The following is an 18,641-nucleotide window of genomic DNA, read 5'->3' on the forward strand; positions in this document are numbered from 1 at the left end:
CCTTACTGTTTCAGCTGCTTTCGTCCATAGGGAGGAGCTTAGTGAAGAATCTCGGTCCGTTGTTGCAGGGGAAGACGTCCGTTCCTCTGAAGGTGTGGTAGCTTAGAGTTGGCGTATTCCTCAAGGCTTTGCGGACAGTTGCTAGTCCAAATGGGCCGAGCTGCGGCTTCCTTCGATAACGGCATCTAGTTATGGGACTGACGTGAGCGCCGTCACTCGTTTGAAGTTGCGTCTTGAGAATTCGCGGAACTCGGACTGAACTTCTTGGTTCACGGTGAGGAACTTGAAAGCCCAGCAGGATGTCGTTGAAGTCGAGTCACCTCCAGCAACTAGAAATGTGAAGAGTTCATCTTGGCTGGCCTGAATGAAGATCTTTGCTGATCTCCTTGCCTTTATGCTATCTTCATTCCTTCGACACTACCCAGTCAAGGTGCATTCAAAACCGGCCATAGCTATCACGTTGTCGTCACCTTCGGTGAATTCTCATTCGTACCCCTCAGCTGCTCACGTATTGTAACCGTGGCAGGCCTGTCGAAGGTCATTGTTCCGCTCCGAACCCTACACCGAATTCTATCATGCACTTTTAGTGCGGCGATAGATCCGTCACATTCTCGACACAATCCAGCGACGGCCAGCCCCGGGCAACTTGCCTTTCTCTGTCCTCTTCACTTATTCGCTCTTCACCAAGACATCTCCTGCCTCATTGCTAAGCTTCGACGGAACAGCTTGTCGTTGTTGTTTTGTGTTAGGCTGTGAAACGATGTGCACTTGGTGCACCACGTTCTCCTCTCGTGGCCTTTCTGCAACATGTCCCTCTCCTCCACGCAACTCGCTCATACACGCAAGTAGCTCATCTTCGATACGGCCCACGAAGTCTTGAATGCCAGTGGCATCCATGAGCGCGGCATCCGCCCTCGCACCGAAGATGATGCCCTTCTCACCAGGCCCAACATCAACAAACAGTTGACCGGGGGGCAGTAGAGTAGTATCCAGTGAGTCGACAGCAGTCTGTCCTGGTAGCACGCGGGGCGAAGAATAGTCTGTAGGCACGCCAATCGCAAGCGGCTTGAACAGATCGTCCTCCGCAACTGAACCCACCGACGAGGACTTGTGCCAAAGCAGGTTGACGTGTGTGTTGAAGGGCAACTGTGTTGCCGTGGGATCGAAAGCGTTCAATGTGGTGCGAAGATCGGTTTGCTCGAACGGCACTCTCGCGCCAAGCAGCTGCTGAAGCTCTCTAGCCAGCTCTAGAACACCCCGTGACAAGACTGATATCAAGCCGAGTGGCAAGGTATTGACACAAGGACCAGTGACCTTGTCGATGTTGTCAAAGGCTGCAGATCGTCCTAATTGGAAGAACCCGAAAAGTGGGCTTGATGTGCTTGTGGCCCGTGCCAGAACTCGCGCAAATACTACAAGTACGACATGATGTGGAGAGATACTGTGAGTGGCGCAGACACGTTCAAGACTGGCCACGTCAGCTTTCGTACCTTCGACCATGGCGAAACTCTGACGGCGGTCAAGCTCATCCGCCGGGGACGAAGCCGACGGTATGATGGCCTTCTCACGTCCCGCCATACTTTCTTGCCAGAACTTGTGCTCTTCTGACTTGTCGTTTGAGGTCAATGTGTGACGCACGAGCTGTGCGAAAGGAGGTCCTTGCTCGGCTTCGATCCCGTTGTAGATGGAGGCCAGCTCCGCCACTAGTCGTGGCATACTCCAGGCATCATATAGCGAGTGATGAACGTAGATCATCACGGCATCGCCGTCAGCCGTCTTGATGAGGCGCAGTCTGATCGGTAGCGAGAAGAAGTCCGAGGGGTTGCGTGCTTCGCTGTGAGCTCTACTCTTGACGACATCTTCCAGCGATATCCCAGAGCGGTCTTCGTGCACCACGAAAGCATCATCCTGGACTGCAGTTGACTTGAGCACAACTTGCAAGGCTCGCTCCGGACCCAATGCGACGAACATAGTACGCAACACTGCATTACGCCGGCGCAGTGTGTGCCATGCGGCTTCCAAACGATCGGTGTCAAGACTGGAAGTCGATCTGTAGGACCAGCCAGGCTCATACAATGTCCTTCCTGAGTGTAACCAGCTAACAAGGTGGTAGTATTGTCCAGGGAGGCAAGGTAGCACATCTTCCACAGCATCTTTGCTGAATGATAGCTTCGTTATTGCGGCTTCCACCTCCTCCGGCGTAACGAGTTCGGCCGCTTTGGGCTCATCATTCGCGTTGGCCCTCTTCGTCTTTTTGTTGTGAACAATCTCGCATATCCTACCGGGCATAGCGCCTTTCAGAATATCGGCAACACTCAGCCGCACGCCAGCGTTTTTGCAGCAAGACACGATTTGTATCGCCGCGATGGAGTCAATACCGAAGGAGTAGATTGAGGAATCGAGGGCGATCTTGTCCTTAGGCACTTGTGCTACCTCAGACATAGCGGTGCGAATGACGTCTGCAAATCTGGCGACAGCGACCTGGTTGAAAGAGTCGATGGATGGGGTCGCTGACTTGGTCTCAGCAGGCAAGCTTCTCAGTTGGTCTGGGTCCGCCGTCGCAAAACGTGCCGGCTGGCTGATAATGTCTGTTACGGCACCCTTGAAGTGGTCCAGGAGTATGTTGATCTCTGCAAGCGACATAGACGAGAGTGCGCGTGCGACCATACCATCTTGTGTATGCTCCACCTCGAAGTTCAGGCGGTATTCGGATGGCACAGGGGATTTATCTGCTTCGAGAGGCTGCCCGAACACTTCTAGGCCCTGCGAGGCTTGCTTCTCGATCTTCGAGTAGACGAAGATGCTGTCAATTAGTTGTGCTCGCGGGTCAGAGGCAGTAGCTCTCCACTTCTTTTGTATCTCAGCAAGCGGAGCGTGCTGGTACTCCAAAGACTTTGCGTGAACGGCATGGACTTGATTCGCAACATCGGAGTTCGTCATGAGCTGATCTTTGATTGTAACACGGAAGGGCACCGTGTTGAACATAGGCCCAATAACCTCATTGTCGTCACCAGCTATTCCGTGGCGAGCTGCCATGACTTGGCCAAAGACAACGTCACGGCTTCCGTACAGACATGCCATCGCTTTGCCGAAGGCCGCAACACAAACATCTTTGATGTCAAGATCAGCTTTGCGACACTGATTCTCCAGCAATTGCATGTCATGGGCCACTCTGCGCTCGGCAAGGGTGTAGGTGGGCTCCTCGGAGGTTGCGTATAAAGGTGCGCCTGTGTAGTCCCGAACGTGATCGGTCCAGAAGCTCGCGGCAGCCTTTGCGTTGCGCGTAACAGCTCTAGCTGCTTCGTAGAATGGTGTAGTCTGAGGTGCTTCGTTGCCGTGGTACCGCATTGCGAGATGGCGGTACAACATTGCCAGAGATATACCGTCGTAGACAGCATGATGTAAGGTCAAGACCAGGACCGGACTATCCTTGGATCTCAGCATGAGAGCACTGGCCAACGGTGTGTTGGACTGTATGCGCTCGACGAAGTCTGATTTCCGGGACAGGTCCAGCCAGTGCTCATGTGCGTTCGCAACCTCAATTTCTTTCCAGCTCGATGATACAGTAGGACGCACAACAGCAGCCCACGGCACTTTCTCACCCGGCAAGTAATGAAAACTAGTTCGGAGGATATCCAGATCAGCAACGAGTGAATTCCAAGCAAGTCTGAGGCGGTTCAAGTCAATATTTGGATCGCAGCGAGTGGCATGGTGGTGCATGTAGAGGGCTCCTTCCGTAGCCAGGCTTTGCGCTAGCATACCAGACTGCAATGGAGTACATTCGTAGCATTGTGTAGCTCGGTCGATGCCAGTCACGCCGTTAGAAGCCAGCACTGCAGCGATAGGGTCCTCTGATTGCGCCGCTGATGGCTCCACAACATTCGAAGGCGACTGATCTGCGGACGAGCCAATATGCTTGCACAGGGCGCCAAGTCTATCGTGCCGGACGACATCCGCCGAAGAAACTTTCAGTCCTTGGGTACGCAGATGCTTGGCGAACCTGATGGCAGAGATAGAGTCTATGCCCATGTGGATGAAAGCGGTATCCTTGTGAATATCATGCTCTGGCACAGAAGTGTACTGGCTGATGAGAGATCGCACCTGCTCTTCAAGTGGTAACCATGTAGACTCATCGTACGTCTCGCTGGCCTTCACGTTTCTCTTTGCTCCAGCGATCGGGATGCCGAGCGAGCCAACCGTGAGACTGTTCTGTTGTACAATTGCATCAACCAGAATCTCGATCTTTTCCAGCAACAGCTCCGCGCTGGAACTGGGTCCAAAGGCTTCGGTGAAACCAGCGCGGACAACGAGCTTGTCACCCATAGGATCTGCTTCGAACTCTACCGCGAGTGGGTAGTCAACACCGATGTCACTGCCCTGTTCTTTCAGGAATGTCGCAGTCGGTCCGGTAGCCGGCTGTAGACGCACAAATGAGAAGAGACAGTCGTATAGCGCTCGATCAGCGCCGGTCCACTTCTGGATACTTCGTGGCGACACATGCTGATGTTCCAACGACTCTGAGTTGGCATTCTGTAGAGCAGTCAAAGCATCGATGACTTGAGCGTCGGGATCTTCCAGTTTGATACGCTGCGGAATGGTCGTGATGCATGGTGCCATAACTCGATCTACATCCCGCACTGACACGGCACGCCCAGACAAGACGTTACCATAGATGAAGTCGTGCGTTCGGACAATTTGCGCCATCGACGAGGCGAAGCCGAACTGCAGCAGTGTTGCGAAAGTGACGTTGAGTTTAGTTGCGTCGCCTTCGAGGTCGGACAGCTTGCGGCTGAAGGTGCGCTCGGATGTCTGCAGAGTGACAAACTTGACGGCAGACTCACTGAGTAGCGGAGCATGCTGCCAGTCGTGAAGTAATGTTATCCAATGCTCTTTCTGACGATCCTCATCTTGGCCGGCAAGATACTCGATGAAAGGCAGAACGCTTGGTCGCGGCTGAGGAAGGGTGCCTTCATAGAAGCTTCGAACATCATGCATCATCATCTCCAAAGAGATGCCATCATAGAGTGCGTGATGGATAGACAAGAGGAGTATTAGCTCGTGGTCTTGCAGTTGAACCACTCGAAGTCGCATCGGAGGTACAGTTGTGAGGTTGCTAACGATATCGCGGCCTATCTGTCGCTGGAGATCATCGATGCCAAAATCGTGGCTCAAGCGGGTATCTTCCCACTGTAGTCCAAAAGCGTCCGGCTTGAGTACGATCTGCAAGAAACCGTCATTCTGTGTCGAAAAGCAGGTTCGGAGGATGTCGTTATCGTATATGAGCCTAGCCCATGCCGCTTGGAGCCGGTCAATGTCGATGCCTGACCCAAGGCCAAATCTTCTGTGGTTCACATACGCTCCATCAGAGCCGTCGAGGCTCTGATGCATGGATTGTGCCACCAGTACTTCTTGTAGTGGAAGGCATGGTCTGACTGCCGCGATGTTGTTGCTCACGATGCCTACCTCGCCACCTTCCAAGAACGCATGCTCTATCTCAGTAAGCTTTTTACGGACGTCCTCGACTCTTCTGTTGTCGTCGGTCGTGTCCTGTCTACCACTCTGTGCTAATTGTTCGAGGGTAGGATTCTTCATGACCATTCCCACACTGCAGTCGTAACCAGCCGCACGAAGTTTGGAGAAGACACTGATGCCCGACAAGCTGTCAATACCAAGCTCAAACAACGTGGAGCCAGGCGTGACGTGGCTTGGCTTATCCTTCAGTACGGAGGACACGATCCCCAAGATTTCCGTCTCGACATCAGTCATGGCTCGATTCACAGCGTCCGGGCTTTGACCAGCAGATGAACGTGGCATCAGGTCGTTGATTGAAGTTGAGGAGAAGATCTGAATCAGCATCTTGTTGTCAGCCTTGGCCGATGTGGCAGCAAGCGGGATGTATGCCAAAGGTATGATGAGATCAGGGACGGTCGAGCTCGGTAATGTCTTCTGACAGGCCGCTCGCAAGGTGGAATTGGTCTCCTGCAGCTGAGCATGAACAATCTCTGGTGGGTCTTGAGACTTCTCCTTAGGAGCTTTTGTCCGTGCAATGAATGCCACAAGCTGCACCCTCGAGAGCTCCGGGTGCTTGACGACCAGAGTCGCAACATCGATTGGGTCGTTGGATGCCGTGCGAACACCTTCAGCCACCTCACCGAGCTCGACGCGCTGACCTCTGATCTTGACTTGATCATCTTTGCGACCAAGGAAGTAGACGTGGTTGTCAATCCCCAGCTTGACAATGTCACCAGTGCGGTACATCCGTTGGCCATGAAAATCCTCTACAAAGCCTTTGGCATCGGGACGGTTGAGATAGCCATTAGCGATGAGACTGCCAGTGAAGCACAGCTCCCCGGGCATACCTCGAAGAGCGTAGTGATCAGTACCTGGAATCAGGACGTGAGCCTGAGAGTCACCTAGCGGTATGCCAATGTCGTTCGTGTTGGAGTCTGGGAACAATCTGTTGGAGCAGCATCCGATCGTGGCTTCTGTCGGACCGTAGGCATTGATCAAGCCGACACGACCATGACCACCCCACAACTTCTTGGTCTTTGGCGACATCTTCTCGCCTCCGACACTTAAGAAGACGAGATCTGGCGCGTCCTCTGGAGTAAGACCTGTCTGATCAAGAAGCGATGGCACAAAGCTGGCGTGTGTGATGTGTAGCGACGATAGTGCTAGAGCAAGGTCGTCAAGTAGCGTCGAGCGAGGCGCTGTGAGAGCAGCGAGACCATGCCGCCATGCAAGGAATGCTTCACCGAGGTGGACGTCGAACGCGCGACTTGCGAGGCCCATGTACTTGCCGCGTCCAGCCACTTCTTCAGTAGTCGTGACATCGCAGATGAACTCGGATTGTGCTTCCACGAAAGATGCTAGGTTGCCTCTATTGACAAGGACACCCTTGGGCTTACCAGTCGACCCAGATGTGTAAAGTAAGTAGCAGTTGTCGCGAGGATCTGCAGCGATCTCGGGGTTTTTGGCACTCATGTTAGTGAGCGACTGCGAGAAATGGTTGTTTTCGGGATCGACAAGACGGCAGAACTTAGGGAATCGAACTCCTTCGAAGACGTCTTGAGTCGCAAAGACCATGGCTGCACTGCTGTCCTCGAGCAAGAACGCCTTACGCTCGGCTGGAAGACTCTCGTCGATCGGCAGATAGCAGTTGCCAGATTTCATGATCCCGAGAAGCACCGCGTATGAGACCAAGGTGCGCCCTAGGCACATTCCCATCGTCCGATTCGACGCCCCATGCTGCAGAATCCAGTGAGCGATTCTGTTGGATTTGTCATTAAGCTCAGCATAAGTCCAGGACTCGGTCAACGTTTCGTCGAAATCAATCTTCAATGCTATCTCCGCGCCCTTCCACTCAGGGTGGATCTCAGCGAAGTGCTCTACGTAGTGAGTCGGGCCATATGGGGAAGGGCATTGAGTATCCTTCCTGGGCGTAGATATGGACAGCAGCTCGCGTGATAGAGTCTCTGTCAATGCTGCTAGCGGGACATCAGAAGTCTTGGCCAGGGTCCCGATCAAGGCATCAAGCTGTCGCAGAAGGAGACCCTGTTCGCCTTCGTTCATGATGTGATCCGCGACCGCCAACTCGAATCGGGCAGTGTCTTCAGCGTCTTGCCAGACATTAAAGGCATAAGGATGTTCGACCTCGATTTGTGTGACATCAGGCAGACGCTGCCATAGTCTGTGAGAGTGGCCATTGTCGTCACCAACTGCTGGGTGGAAGGCGAACATTGCTGGGTACACTTGGGATGATGGTCCACGCTTCATCAAGGCTTTGATAGTACCAGGTCGGATGTTGCGATTCTCCCAGGCCTTCTTGGCAAACGAATCATATTCAGTCAAGGTCATGGCAACCGTGTCCTTGCGGACGAACATGCTCGGCACTGTGGACATCATCGGACCTATAACGTTCTCAAGCTTGCTGTCCACGATGCGGTCCGAGAGGATCTCAGCGAAAAGCACCTGAGCCGTCTCGAGTAGATCGCCGAGTACCAGCGCCCAAGCTGTTCTGAAAATCGTGACAATCGATGTAAGTCCGAGCTTTTTTGCAGCGGCGCGCAAGTCAGTGAACGTTGTGCTGCCACGAAGGTACTGAATGCGATGTTGCAATTTCGCTGAGCCCGAATCTGTCGCACTTTGCTCTTCGGGGCCCACATGGAACTCTTTCAAGGCCTCTTTCCAGAAGTTGACAACGCCATCACTATCCGCATCTACAGCAGATTGTGATGCAACAGCCTCTGTCAACGGCAGGCGTTGCTGTGTTTTCGATACTCGCTGATATGCTGCCTGTACATCTTGCTCGAGGAAACTCAGGCTAGGCCCGTCGTAGATGCTGTGATGAATAGTAATCATCATTTTCGTGGTACCGTCGTATGCAAAGAAGAGATCGATGGCCCAAGGTGGTAGTCTGAACAATTGCTGATGGTGATACTGGGCAACCTCCGTGACTCTCGTTCTGGCGGCGTCCTCTATGAAAGCGACTGATTGGTGTTCGGTCCAACCAATCTCAGGCTCGTCGTAGACAACCTGTAAGTATGATAGACCGTCCCCGCTCTGTGCGTCAGAAGAGATCGGAAGCATGGCTTTAGCGACGAACCCAGCTCTGAGTGCCTCAGTCTGTCTAGCAACCTTAGTCCACGCACGCTTGAGCTTGACGAGGTCGATATTGGGCTCCAAAGAGAAGAGGTGACTGCTCCAGTAGGCGCCTGCGTCTTTAAAGCTTTCGCTCAAAAGCCCCTCTTGAAGCACAGTCGTCGGAGTGACTGTAATGTCATCTTGTTCGAGGTACGCTGACGTTGTACTATAATAGCGGGCATGGAAGCTTTCGAGTATTCGATCAGGATATGGCTCGTTCTTGTCAGAACGAGGTACCGCTGACGCATTGGCCAGCTCACACAGGTCTGAGAGTTTCCGGCACTTGAAAGCATCGACAACAGAGAGGTTATAGCCCAGTGCGTTGATCTTCGGTATCAGTCTGATAGCGCCGATTGAGTCAATGCCAATCGTAGGCAGACTACTAGCAGGATGCAAGGAGTCCGAAGTTACACGAAGGCCGTTCGCGATGACCTGCAAAAGCTCTCTATTGGCCTCTCGCCACACCAAGTGCTGGTCATTACTAGTGGAGTCCTCCAGACCATTGCTGTCCCACGTAGCAAGGTCGAGGGAGTGGTAGACGGCGGTCATGGCGGCTCTGTCGACTTTCGCAGATGCCGTGCGCGGGATGCGAGGCAGGACGATGAATGTGGTAGGTAGCATATATGGCGGCAGAACTTTGCGACCATACTCTCGGGCGATATGTGCCAAATCTCTGGCTGCAGGTGACGAGATAGCCTGGACCGTGTCGCTCGACGCACCTAGAGATGGACAGGCCAAGAACGCCACGACCAACTTCTCATCTGCATCTTGGCGTTCACAATGCAGCACCTCAAACTTCTCAATACGATGATCCGCATCTTGGAGAGCAAACGCGATCTCACCAAGCTCGACTCTGATGCCGCCGAGCTTGACAAGGTCGTCGTTGCGGCCAACGAAGCTGAGCGTACCATCCGCCAGGTGCCGCACCAAGTCGCCAGTCAAATACAGCCTCTCCTGGAATTTGTCGTTCCAGATGAACTTCTTTGCGTTGACCTCCGGCAATTTCCAGTACCCTGGTGAAAGCTGAGGTCCAGAGAGCGCCAGCTCGCCAATGGCGCCTCGCATGACAACATTGTTGTCGCTGTCAACGACGTATGTGCCTACAGATGGCAACGGAACGCCCACATTCGAGCTGTGGTAAGGATCCTGCTTGCCTGTGAACTGGCGCAGCGTCGATACAACCGTGACTTCGGCAGGTCCGTAAGTGTTGAAAGCTCGCATATCTGTACCCCAGTCGGCCGCTACAGCTTCAGTCAGCTTCTCGCCAATCATGGTAACGACTTCCAGCGTCTTGATACTACTACGAGCGAGCGTTGCCGAAAAAGCAGGCGTCAGATGAGCGTGAGTTGCCTTCGTGTCGTTAGCTAGATCAGAGAAGTTCTGGATCATGAGTTGTCGAGTGCTCGAGATGACAGTACCGCCCAGCTTCCAGGTGTAGAACAGATCCTGCACGAAGACGTCGAAAGTGTACTGTGAGAATTGCATGCAGCGGACTTGGCCGCCTTTCACGTCTGAAGGTATGACCTCTGTGAGTGCGTTCATTGCGGTCGCGCCAGATCTGTGCGTTATAGGTACGCCCTTCGGCAATCCGGTCGTTCCACTCGTGAAAATCAAGTAAGCAAGGTCATCGGGATGACCTTCGACAGGCAAGTCGCGATACTCTGCCTTGGCAGCTTGTGCTTCGAGGATATTGATGTCCACCAGAAGCTGCGACACACCATCTGGCATAGCATCTGCGGCCACGTTCGACGCCGTAGGTGATATCAGAAGCAGGCGGCTACTCGTCCTCTCCATGATAGCACGCTGTCTCGCAGGAGGTGAATATGGATCGATCGGACACCAACCAGCCCCAGCAAGTAGGACTCCCAGTACTGCAACGTATAGCTCCGCAGACTTCTCCATGCAGATCATGACAGGCTCGTTCTTCAGAGGGCCGTAGCCGTCAAGCAGGTTGGTCGCCAAGCTTCTGGCCATATTGTGAAGTTTGCTGTACGACCATTCTATATCAGGCTGGGAATCGTCGGTAGACTGCTTGAAGAGAAGAGCAGGCGCGTGTGGTCTGGTCACAACATGCTGCAAGAATGCGTGGTGTAAGAGTTGCTCAGCTTCAGGTAGTTGCTGCGAGGCTCCAAGCGCCGACGGGATCTGCGATTGAAGTCGCGAATCTACAGCGTATCGCGCATCATGAAAAGGCTGATTGGGGTTATTGCACAGGAAAGTGACAACATTGTCGAGCTGTCGCAACATAGTCCCTGCTGCAAGTCGGTCCAAGTGATCGTGTGTGTACGTTCCCCGTAGGCGAAGTGGGCCAGATGCTGTAGGCCAGACCTCGATCATGACGGCGAAGTCGTGCTCCATTGCTGGATAGTCAACCGAGCTCCACAGCGAGCTTTCGCCTGCGGACTTGTCGAATGCTTGAAACGCCAGTAGGGTATCATAGGGTAAAGTGCCTTCTGCAGTGGTCAACGAACTCAATGGCAAGTGGTGGTATGGTAAAGCATCGACATTCTTGCTCGTCAAGTTTGACAGCATCTCACGAATGGAAGATGCGGCGCTGTCGTGGTGGAGGACTCTGCTTGGCACGACAGCGAATGTGGGCGCTGCACACGAGCTGAGATCTTCCTCCATTCGGTCTGAGACAACACTGCCGAATGAGACATCCGCTGACGAGCCAGTGTAGGCTAACAATACCGTCGCCCATGCGGCCTGCAGGATCGATAGCGGCGAGACCGACGCTGCCTTTGAGGCCTGTGCAATTTGGTCGAGAGTTGTGGTCCCGATGACCTCCGCGACTTGGACATCTGGTGTCTGTGTCTCCGGCTTCGAAGCAGAAACACAAGGGAATGGTACAGGCTCGAAGTCCTCGAAGATAAACTTCCAGTGCTTCACGCTCTCCCCGTTGGCCCCCGAAAAGTGCTTTCGCACGGCAACATCAATCTGAGATCTAGACTGCAGAGGCCTGTCGAAGTAGAAGTCTTCGACATCTTGCAGAATCAACTCCAACAATCCGCCATCAAAGATACCATGGAACAGCGAGAGGAGGTAACATGTGCGTTGAGTGGACTGAATGACCGCGATCCTGAACGGAGGCTTTTCAAGCCCAATGGCAGCTTCTGCATCTGCTTGAGCTTGCTCGACAGTACTGTCCCAGTCCGGTGAAAAGTCGCAAGTATACTGGTGTACCTGCACAGCAGCAAGATCAGCGCTTGGGGTAAGCACACACTGCGCGAAAGGAGCAAGCTCATCATCTGCTGATGTGAAGACAGTCCGGAGAATGTCGGCTCGGGATAGTGCAGTGTGCCACGCCTGCTGAAGCTTCGTAACATCCACATCAGCAGCCTGGTGATAGATGCTGTGATTGATGTAGCGCTTGCGTGTGGAAGATGGAGGTTGCCTCGACATGCTCCTGAGGAAGCTAGCGATCATGCCGGATTGCGTTGCGGTCGTCGGTAAAACACGATCCACGTCCGAGGCTGGTATGCTCAGCTGCCCAGCACAGGTATGCAGGTGTTGCTTGCTGAAGTCGGCTAGACGAAGTCTCCAGTCGATCTGTTCGATCGTAGATGGTGTGCTGTCGGCATCTCCAACACCAGCACAGGCATTTGCCAAGCCAGAGACGGTCTTACTGCTAGCAACACGAGCAACATTGAGATGCGAGATGCCCTTGTCTCGCAGCTGCTGTAAGAGTCGCACAGCCCGCAGACTGTCCAGCCCTAGGGAAAGCAACTGGGTTCCTGGCGTGATGTGTACAGTGTCGACATCGCAGACTTTAGCAATGATATCAACCACCAGACCGAGCATCGCGTTGTCGGCAACACTCTGAGCCAATCCAGTATCGTAGCCAGAGTCCGAAGAACGTCGAGAGCCATCACTTGTTGTCTCCCACATTTCGTTGACGATACCAGTAAGTGCTTTACGGTCTGTCTTCCCTGACCTTGACCGAGGCATTGTGGGTAGCACAAAGTAGCGTGTCGGACGCATGAACTGCGCAAGCGACTTCTCAGCCGCCTTGCGAGCATCATCGATCAGGTCGTCTCCGGCCTTCACGCCATCGGCGACCATGCAGACTACGATCTGCTCACTGCCTTGCCCAACAGCGCCGTGCTGATGGACGATAGCCACGGCGTCTGTAACGCCGGGCACGCCGGCAATAGTCGATTCGATCTGACCGAGCTCGACACGTCTGCCGCTCAGCTTGACTTGATCGGTAGTCAAGCGGCCGAGGAACTCGACAGTCAGTTCTCCATTTTTGGTCTTGACAATCCGGGCTCGGTCGCCTGTGCGGTAGAGCCGACCGTATGTAGAGCTCGTCACAAAAGCTGCTGCTGTTTGTTCGGGACGATTGAGGTAACCTTGGCTGACTTGTGGACCTCCTATTGCCAGCTCTCCGGAAAAGCCCATAGGCACTGGCACCGCTTTCCGCCGATCAGGCCTAAGAATCAGGATGGAGCATGTGTCGACTGGCTGTCCGATGATTGACCCTCGTTCGTCGTGAGAGAAGTTCGCTACGATGTTGCAGTTGATCGCTCCTTCTGTAGGACCGTACGCGTTTAACAGCCTACGTGCAATCTGTAGCTTCGGTGTGTGGCTGTCGACCGGAGAATTGTCAGGCGAGTCATACGAGAAGTTCTTGATGACTTTGGGAGTCAGCTTCTCGCCCATAGTCCAGAGATGTCTCAACGTTGGAACTTTCTCTGGTCGCAGAACGCTGGCCATACTTGGGGTGGCCATCATTATTGTCGCAGACAGCTGGTTGATGGCACGCTCTGGATCCGTCAGAAGTACATCTCTCGGAGCACCGCAAAGTGTGCCTCCTGTCGACCACGTAGTAAAGATCTCCATGATAGACGGATCGAAGGTGGGCGCGGCAAATTGGAACCAGCGGAAGCCATCCTTGAAGAACGAGGCCGGAATATGCTTGCAGTGTGATCCAATCGAACATGCCGCCGCATGATGATGGATTTTGACGCCTTTCGGCTTGCCAGTCGAGCCGCTTGTGTACATAACGTATGCGAGATCGCTTTCTTGGACCTCTGGTAGAGACTGGCGGCGGGTTTCCGGGTCGTGCGACAAGCTCCGTAAGAACTCCTTCACATCCAGGCAGGTTGCCAGCTCGTCATCATCGCAGTACCAGGCATCCCAAGGTCGTCCACCTACTTGCGGGCCGTTCGTCAGGATCAGAGAGGCGCCGACCTCTTCAACGATGCCTCGAAGTTGTTCGGGGGGTGCACCCACAGGTAATGGACAGAATGCAAAGCCAGCTTTGAGCACGGCCAGCCACGATACATAGAACGCTGCAGAGTTCGACATATATGCAGGCACTACCGTTGGGTCCTCAGGCCTAGCTTTTATGGTGTCGCGTAGCTGTAATGCCAGAGATGTCGTAAGATTGTCAAGTTGAGCATAAGTGAATGTTTCGTCGACCAGCGTGCCGGAGCTGGAAGACGTTTGGAAATGCAGCGCACTCCGTTCTGGACATCTGGCGGCTGATCTTTGAAAGCCAGCATGTAGAAGCCCGACCGGTAGGGTACCTCTTCCGGATTGTGCCAGTGGTGGAGGATGCATTAATGGAGGATGGTTCAGCACGGAAGCATGGTTCGTTGACAGCTTTACGCCATCCGCATTGCCCGAGAGCTGATCGACCAGTATTTGCCAGGCAATGTCTGCAAAGTAGTCATCGAGGTGTTGTGTATCGTAAACCATGACCAGACTAAGTTGTGTGGCATGATACTGCACAACCAATGGCTGTCCACAAATCAGCTATGCCATCAAGATGTTGACGATTGCCACTCACAGCCGTCAATGTCGGCGCCAGATTGATCGAGTCAAAGACGTCTGGATCGGCAAGTAGTTCAAATCCAAAGTCGAAATCGAGGCCGTCTGTCGATGAACGGCCAACGTCAAGGAGGCACTCCTGCGTCTGTCCGTCATCACTGGTTTCATCATTCGTGTAAGCTACCACCGCGGCTTGCACTATGTCCGGCTTGACCACGGAGGAGGTACGGAGTGCGAACTGGTAACAGACTTCCGCTTCTCCTGTGAAGGACGCAACGAATCGTGAGAAGTCCTGCAGCAGCGCAGTCTTGCCTTTTGGCTGAGCTGCAACATTACTTGCATAGCTGTGCTGTCTCCTCTGGTATTGCCTTTTCAAAGAGCGGTCATCTTGGGCCTGTCGTAAGTCTGTAGAGAGTGTGTCAAGTCTGGGAAAGGGTGTGGGTCGTATTGGGGTAGATGGAGAAGTCATTGTGAGCTTTAGCAGCAAGCTTACAGAACAGTGTGCTTAGAGCGTAGATAGGAAGAACTGACATAACCAAGAACAAAGACCTACAGTCAGAAGCATGCAGTCAGTGGACCAGCACGAACGATGTCTGCAGCCTCAGGCGAGACCGAGACCGCGATCTGTTCGCGCGGTCGTTCGATGCCACAAGCAGGCCGTGGTCGGCGTCATTGCCATTGCTGTACTCGTCCCCGTCGGCTTCGGAGTGTGTCACCTAAGCTGGTGCTTGGAACGTGGTCACGACAAAGACGTCTCGATGCAACTCCTCCCACGCTAACGCAGTTGGGCTGGGGATCTTGGCTGTTCTCTGCAAGGGTCCACGTTGGGGCGCTTGGTGAACGACTCGCGTATGATGCAGCAGCACCAGCAAAAGTTTGCAAGACGAATGCACGAACGTTACGTCCGAATAGAGTTGCAATCTTATCAGATAATCGCATACCCCGGTCGATCAGCGCGCGCTGGTGACGCGAGGCGCATGGGTGCAGGGACCAGGGCTTGCAAGAGCTCTTAGCCTTTAGGCGATTCTTGCCGGCTGATGCGGATTTCCTGCGGGATGCCGATGGTCTGCCAAGTGCCGGACTTTCAACTCGTGTTGTTGTTCGTGCTAGACCTTGCCTCGCTCGCGCAAATGCGGACGCTAAGGTGAGCGCTCCGACATTCCATCGTGGGCTTTTGCTGTAGAAGCGTGGGCCAGGTCGAAGAGCTCCGCGGATGCAGAGAACAGGTCCACTGCCTCTAGCGCGTATGAACCGAATATCATATGCCGGAACACCACCCCACTGCAACACATATGCGGCTTGAGTGGGCACGCACGATGTGACGTCGACGCGAAGCTGGAGCAGTGCCATCCTGCGCCAACAATGATGGATTTGCCGGCCGCAGCAGAGGAGAATACACCAATCAGTGATGACGTTGACTTTCGCCTGTGCAACAGCATCGATTCCCCATGCTGCTGTTGCCGGCATCGCACAGCAAGGCCACAGAAATCCACGATGGATCGCCGTTCAAGTGTCTCGCACCTTGCGTCTCGTTTGTCAGAGATAATCAGATCGTAAGAGAAAGTCGTAGCCGTCCATTGTTTGTCCATCCTCTCGCGTTTCAACTCCCGCGTGTCCCGTTCTTCCAGGCCTCATCTGTAATTCACGGTGCAGATGAAAGGTACATACGATAGTTGACCAGCACCATGGCAACCCAGACGATGATCGACAGCGTGAACGAAATTCCTGTCCAGAACTACTATCCTTCCCTTTTCCATGGACCAGCAGATCCTCCGTTGGTGGACCTGACATTGGGTGACTTCCTCGATGCGCAATGCCGACGGTATGGAGATCGCGAATGTGTAGTGATACCCTGGAGCGGCGACAGGTGGACATACGATGATTTGAGGGAACAGAGCGCATCGTTAGCCCGATACCTTCTGGCCAGAGGCGTACAGCCGGGTGATCATGTGGCCATCCTGGCAGGAAACCGCGCAGAGTATGCAAGCGTATTCTTCGCATGCATGAGGCTGGGTGCCGTTCTCGTCATCCTGAACAACACATATACCACGCCAGAAGCGGAACATGCTCTTCACTACACAGGTATGTCCAGTGCATGATCCTCTGGGATGGGCTAGCTGCTGACAACGCCGTGCAGAGACCAAGGTGTTATTCGCGACTCCTTTTATTGGCCGACAGGATAACCGTGCCATGCTCAAACGCTTCAATGCATCCGCGGGCCCATTGCCCAAACTCCAACAGACAATCCTACTCGAGGGAAGCCAGGACGGTCTGCTTGACTATCGAACCGCAGTCCTGGTCGGTGAGCGACTCCCAGAAGCTCCACTGAGGCAGATACAAGATGGTCTGAGTCCATATGAGACTTGTAACTTGCAGTTTACCTCTGGTTCCACGGGCCATCCCAAGGCAGCAATGCTGACCCACCACGGTCTGCTGAACAACTCAAGGTTCATAGGCGATCGCATGAGCCTTACACAAGAAGATGTTCTTTGCTGCCCGCCGCCACTGTTTCACTGCTTCGGTCTCGTATTGGGACTTTTAGCAGTCATGACGCATGGCGCAAAGATCGTATATCCGTCGGAAGTGTTTGATGGACCCTCAGTGCTGGAAGCGATCAGTACCGAGCGCTGTACTGCAGTTCATGGTGTTCCTGCCATGTTCGATACACTGTTCAGTCTTCCCCGGCCCGCCAACTTCGACTGTAGCAGACTGCGAACAGGGATCATTGCTGGTGCTCCGGTCCCGCGACATTTGATGGAACTGCTCGTGAATGAGTTCGGTATGACGGAGTTCACAAGCAGTTACGGCCTGACTGAAGCTTCGCCTACATGCTTCAATGCATACGTGGACGACACCATTGACCGCCGATTGACAACGGTGGGCACTTTGATGCCACATGCCCATGCGAAGATTGTGGACAGGAATGGCCAGATCGTCCCAGTCGGCACCCGGGGCGAGCTTTGCATGGCCGGCTACCAACTGCAACAAGGCTATTGGCGCAATCCAGAGAAGACCGCCGAGGCGATGGAAAGAGACGAGAATGGCGTGCTGTGGCTACACACCGGCGACGAAGCGGTGTTCGACAGCCATGGCTATTGCAGCGTCACCGGGCGCTTCAAGGACATCATCATCCGGGGAGGCGAGAACATCTACCCGCTTGAGATCGAGGAGCGCCTCGTCCAGCATGCGGCCATAGATCGTGCGATTGTTGTTGGGCTCCCACACCCGCGATACCAAGAGGTGCCTGCCGCTTTCCTGCAGCGGACGGAAGGTTCGGAGAGCCCATCTTTATCCCAGATTCAAGACTTTGTTCGCGAGCGTCTCGGTCGACACAAAGCTCCTGTGCACGTCTTCTGGCTTGGTGAGGATGGTGTTTCGGCGGACCTTCCCATCACTGGCAGTGGTAAGATCCAGAAGTACAAGCTGAAGCAGACTGGACAAGAGCTTTTGGCAGCTTCCAAAGGTCCTCAGGCGAAGTTGTAAGAAGCAAGTCGTTGGTCTCATGCCCAAGCTGTTCTGTGAAGAAGTGGCCCTCGCGAGGTATACATGTAGCCATCCAGGACACCAACGAGAAGCTCCGCCAAGTGGCCAGCAAACGTGTAAGGCGTGGTGCCATTAGTAGAGATGAAGTCGATGAAGACAGAAACGAAGTGATACGAAGTGATACGAAGGGTGACACGTCGCCAAACTCAATTTGACGCGTACTTTTCTTCCATTCTCGTTGTGACACCTAACAATAGCAACAACGTCTATCGCCCAGCAGGATACATGTATCAAAATGTGGAAGAGAGGCAGGGACCTGCCTCAAATACGAGCGAAAGCAGCGCCGAGCATGTATGCGCCGCCGTATTCTGTAGGTTGAAAATGCAACACCACTATAGCAACTTGTTATGTTGTCCTGTCGTAGTGTCGCTATCTTTTTAAGGTCGTTATAGTTTTAAGGTCGTTATAGTTCTAAGGCCGTTATAGTGTCGCTATCTTTCCAAGGTCGTTATCGGCTCGGAGAAACAGGTGCCCGTAGTGCAGAATTTCAGCTCTGTACATAGTCACAGCGCTGCGCTGTTCGAGTTTTAGCTAATCAAAAGTGTCGCTGTCTGTATCGCTAAGGCGGAGTAAGTAGCACGGGCGCAATCTCTATTCACCTAACGACGCAATTAGTACATATCCGAATGCATGTGATTATCGCTCGGCAGCCTACACGGCAATACACCACATACCATATG

The 18,641-nt window shown here is 53.7% G+C and overlaps 2 protein-coding genes across 2 annotated transcripts; one reads left to right on the forward strand and one right to left on the reverse strand.

Moving 5' to 3' along the window:
- Positions 1–669: 669 nt before the first annotated feature.
- Positions 670–14,887, reverse strand: CLAFUR5_12913 (Nonribosomal peptide synthetase sidC; the record flags this gene model as incomplete). Its single annotated transcript, XM_047912061.1, has 2 exons — positions 670–14,388; positions 14,438–14,887. 2 exons carry the CDS (start codon positions 14,885–14,887, stop codon positions 670–672), a joined length of 14,169 nt encoding a protein of 4,722 aa, XP_047768210.1.
- A 1,216-nt stretch (positions 14,888–16,103) lies between these two features.
- Positions 16,104–17,901, forward strand: CLAFUR5_12914 (Acyl-CoA ligase sidI; the record flags this gene model as incomplete). The annotated part of the gene is made up of 2 exons (XM_047912062.1): positions 16,104–16,500; positions 16,556–17,901. 2 exons carry the CDS (start codon positions 16,104–16,106, stop codon positions 17,899–17,901), a joined length of 1,743 nt encoding a protein of 580 aa, XP_047768151.1.
- Between the last annotated feature and the right edge of the window lie 740 nt (positions 17,902–18,641).

The sequence above is a fragment of the Fulvia fulva genome, chromosome 11 (genome assembly GCF_020509005.1).
Source record: "Fulvia fulva chromosome 11, complete sequence".
In the NCBI taxonomy this organism is placed as follows: Eukaryota; Fungi; Ascomycota; class Dothideomycetes; order Mycosphaerellales; family Mycosphaerellaceae; genus Fulvia; species Fulvia fulva.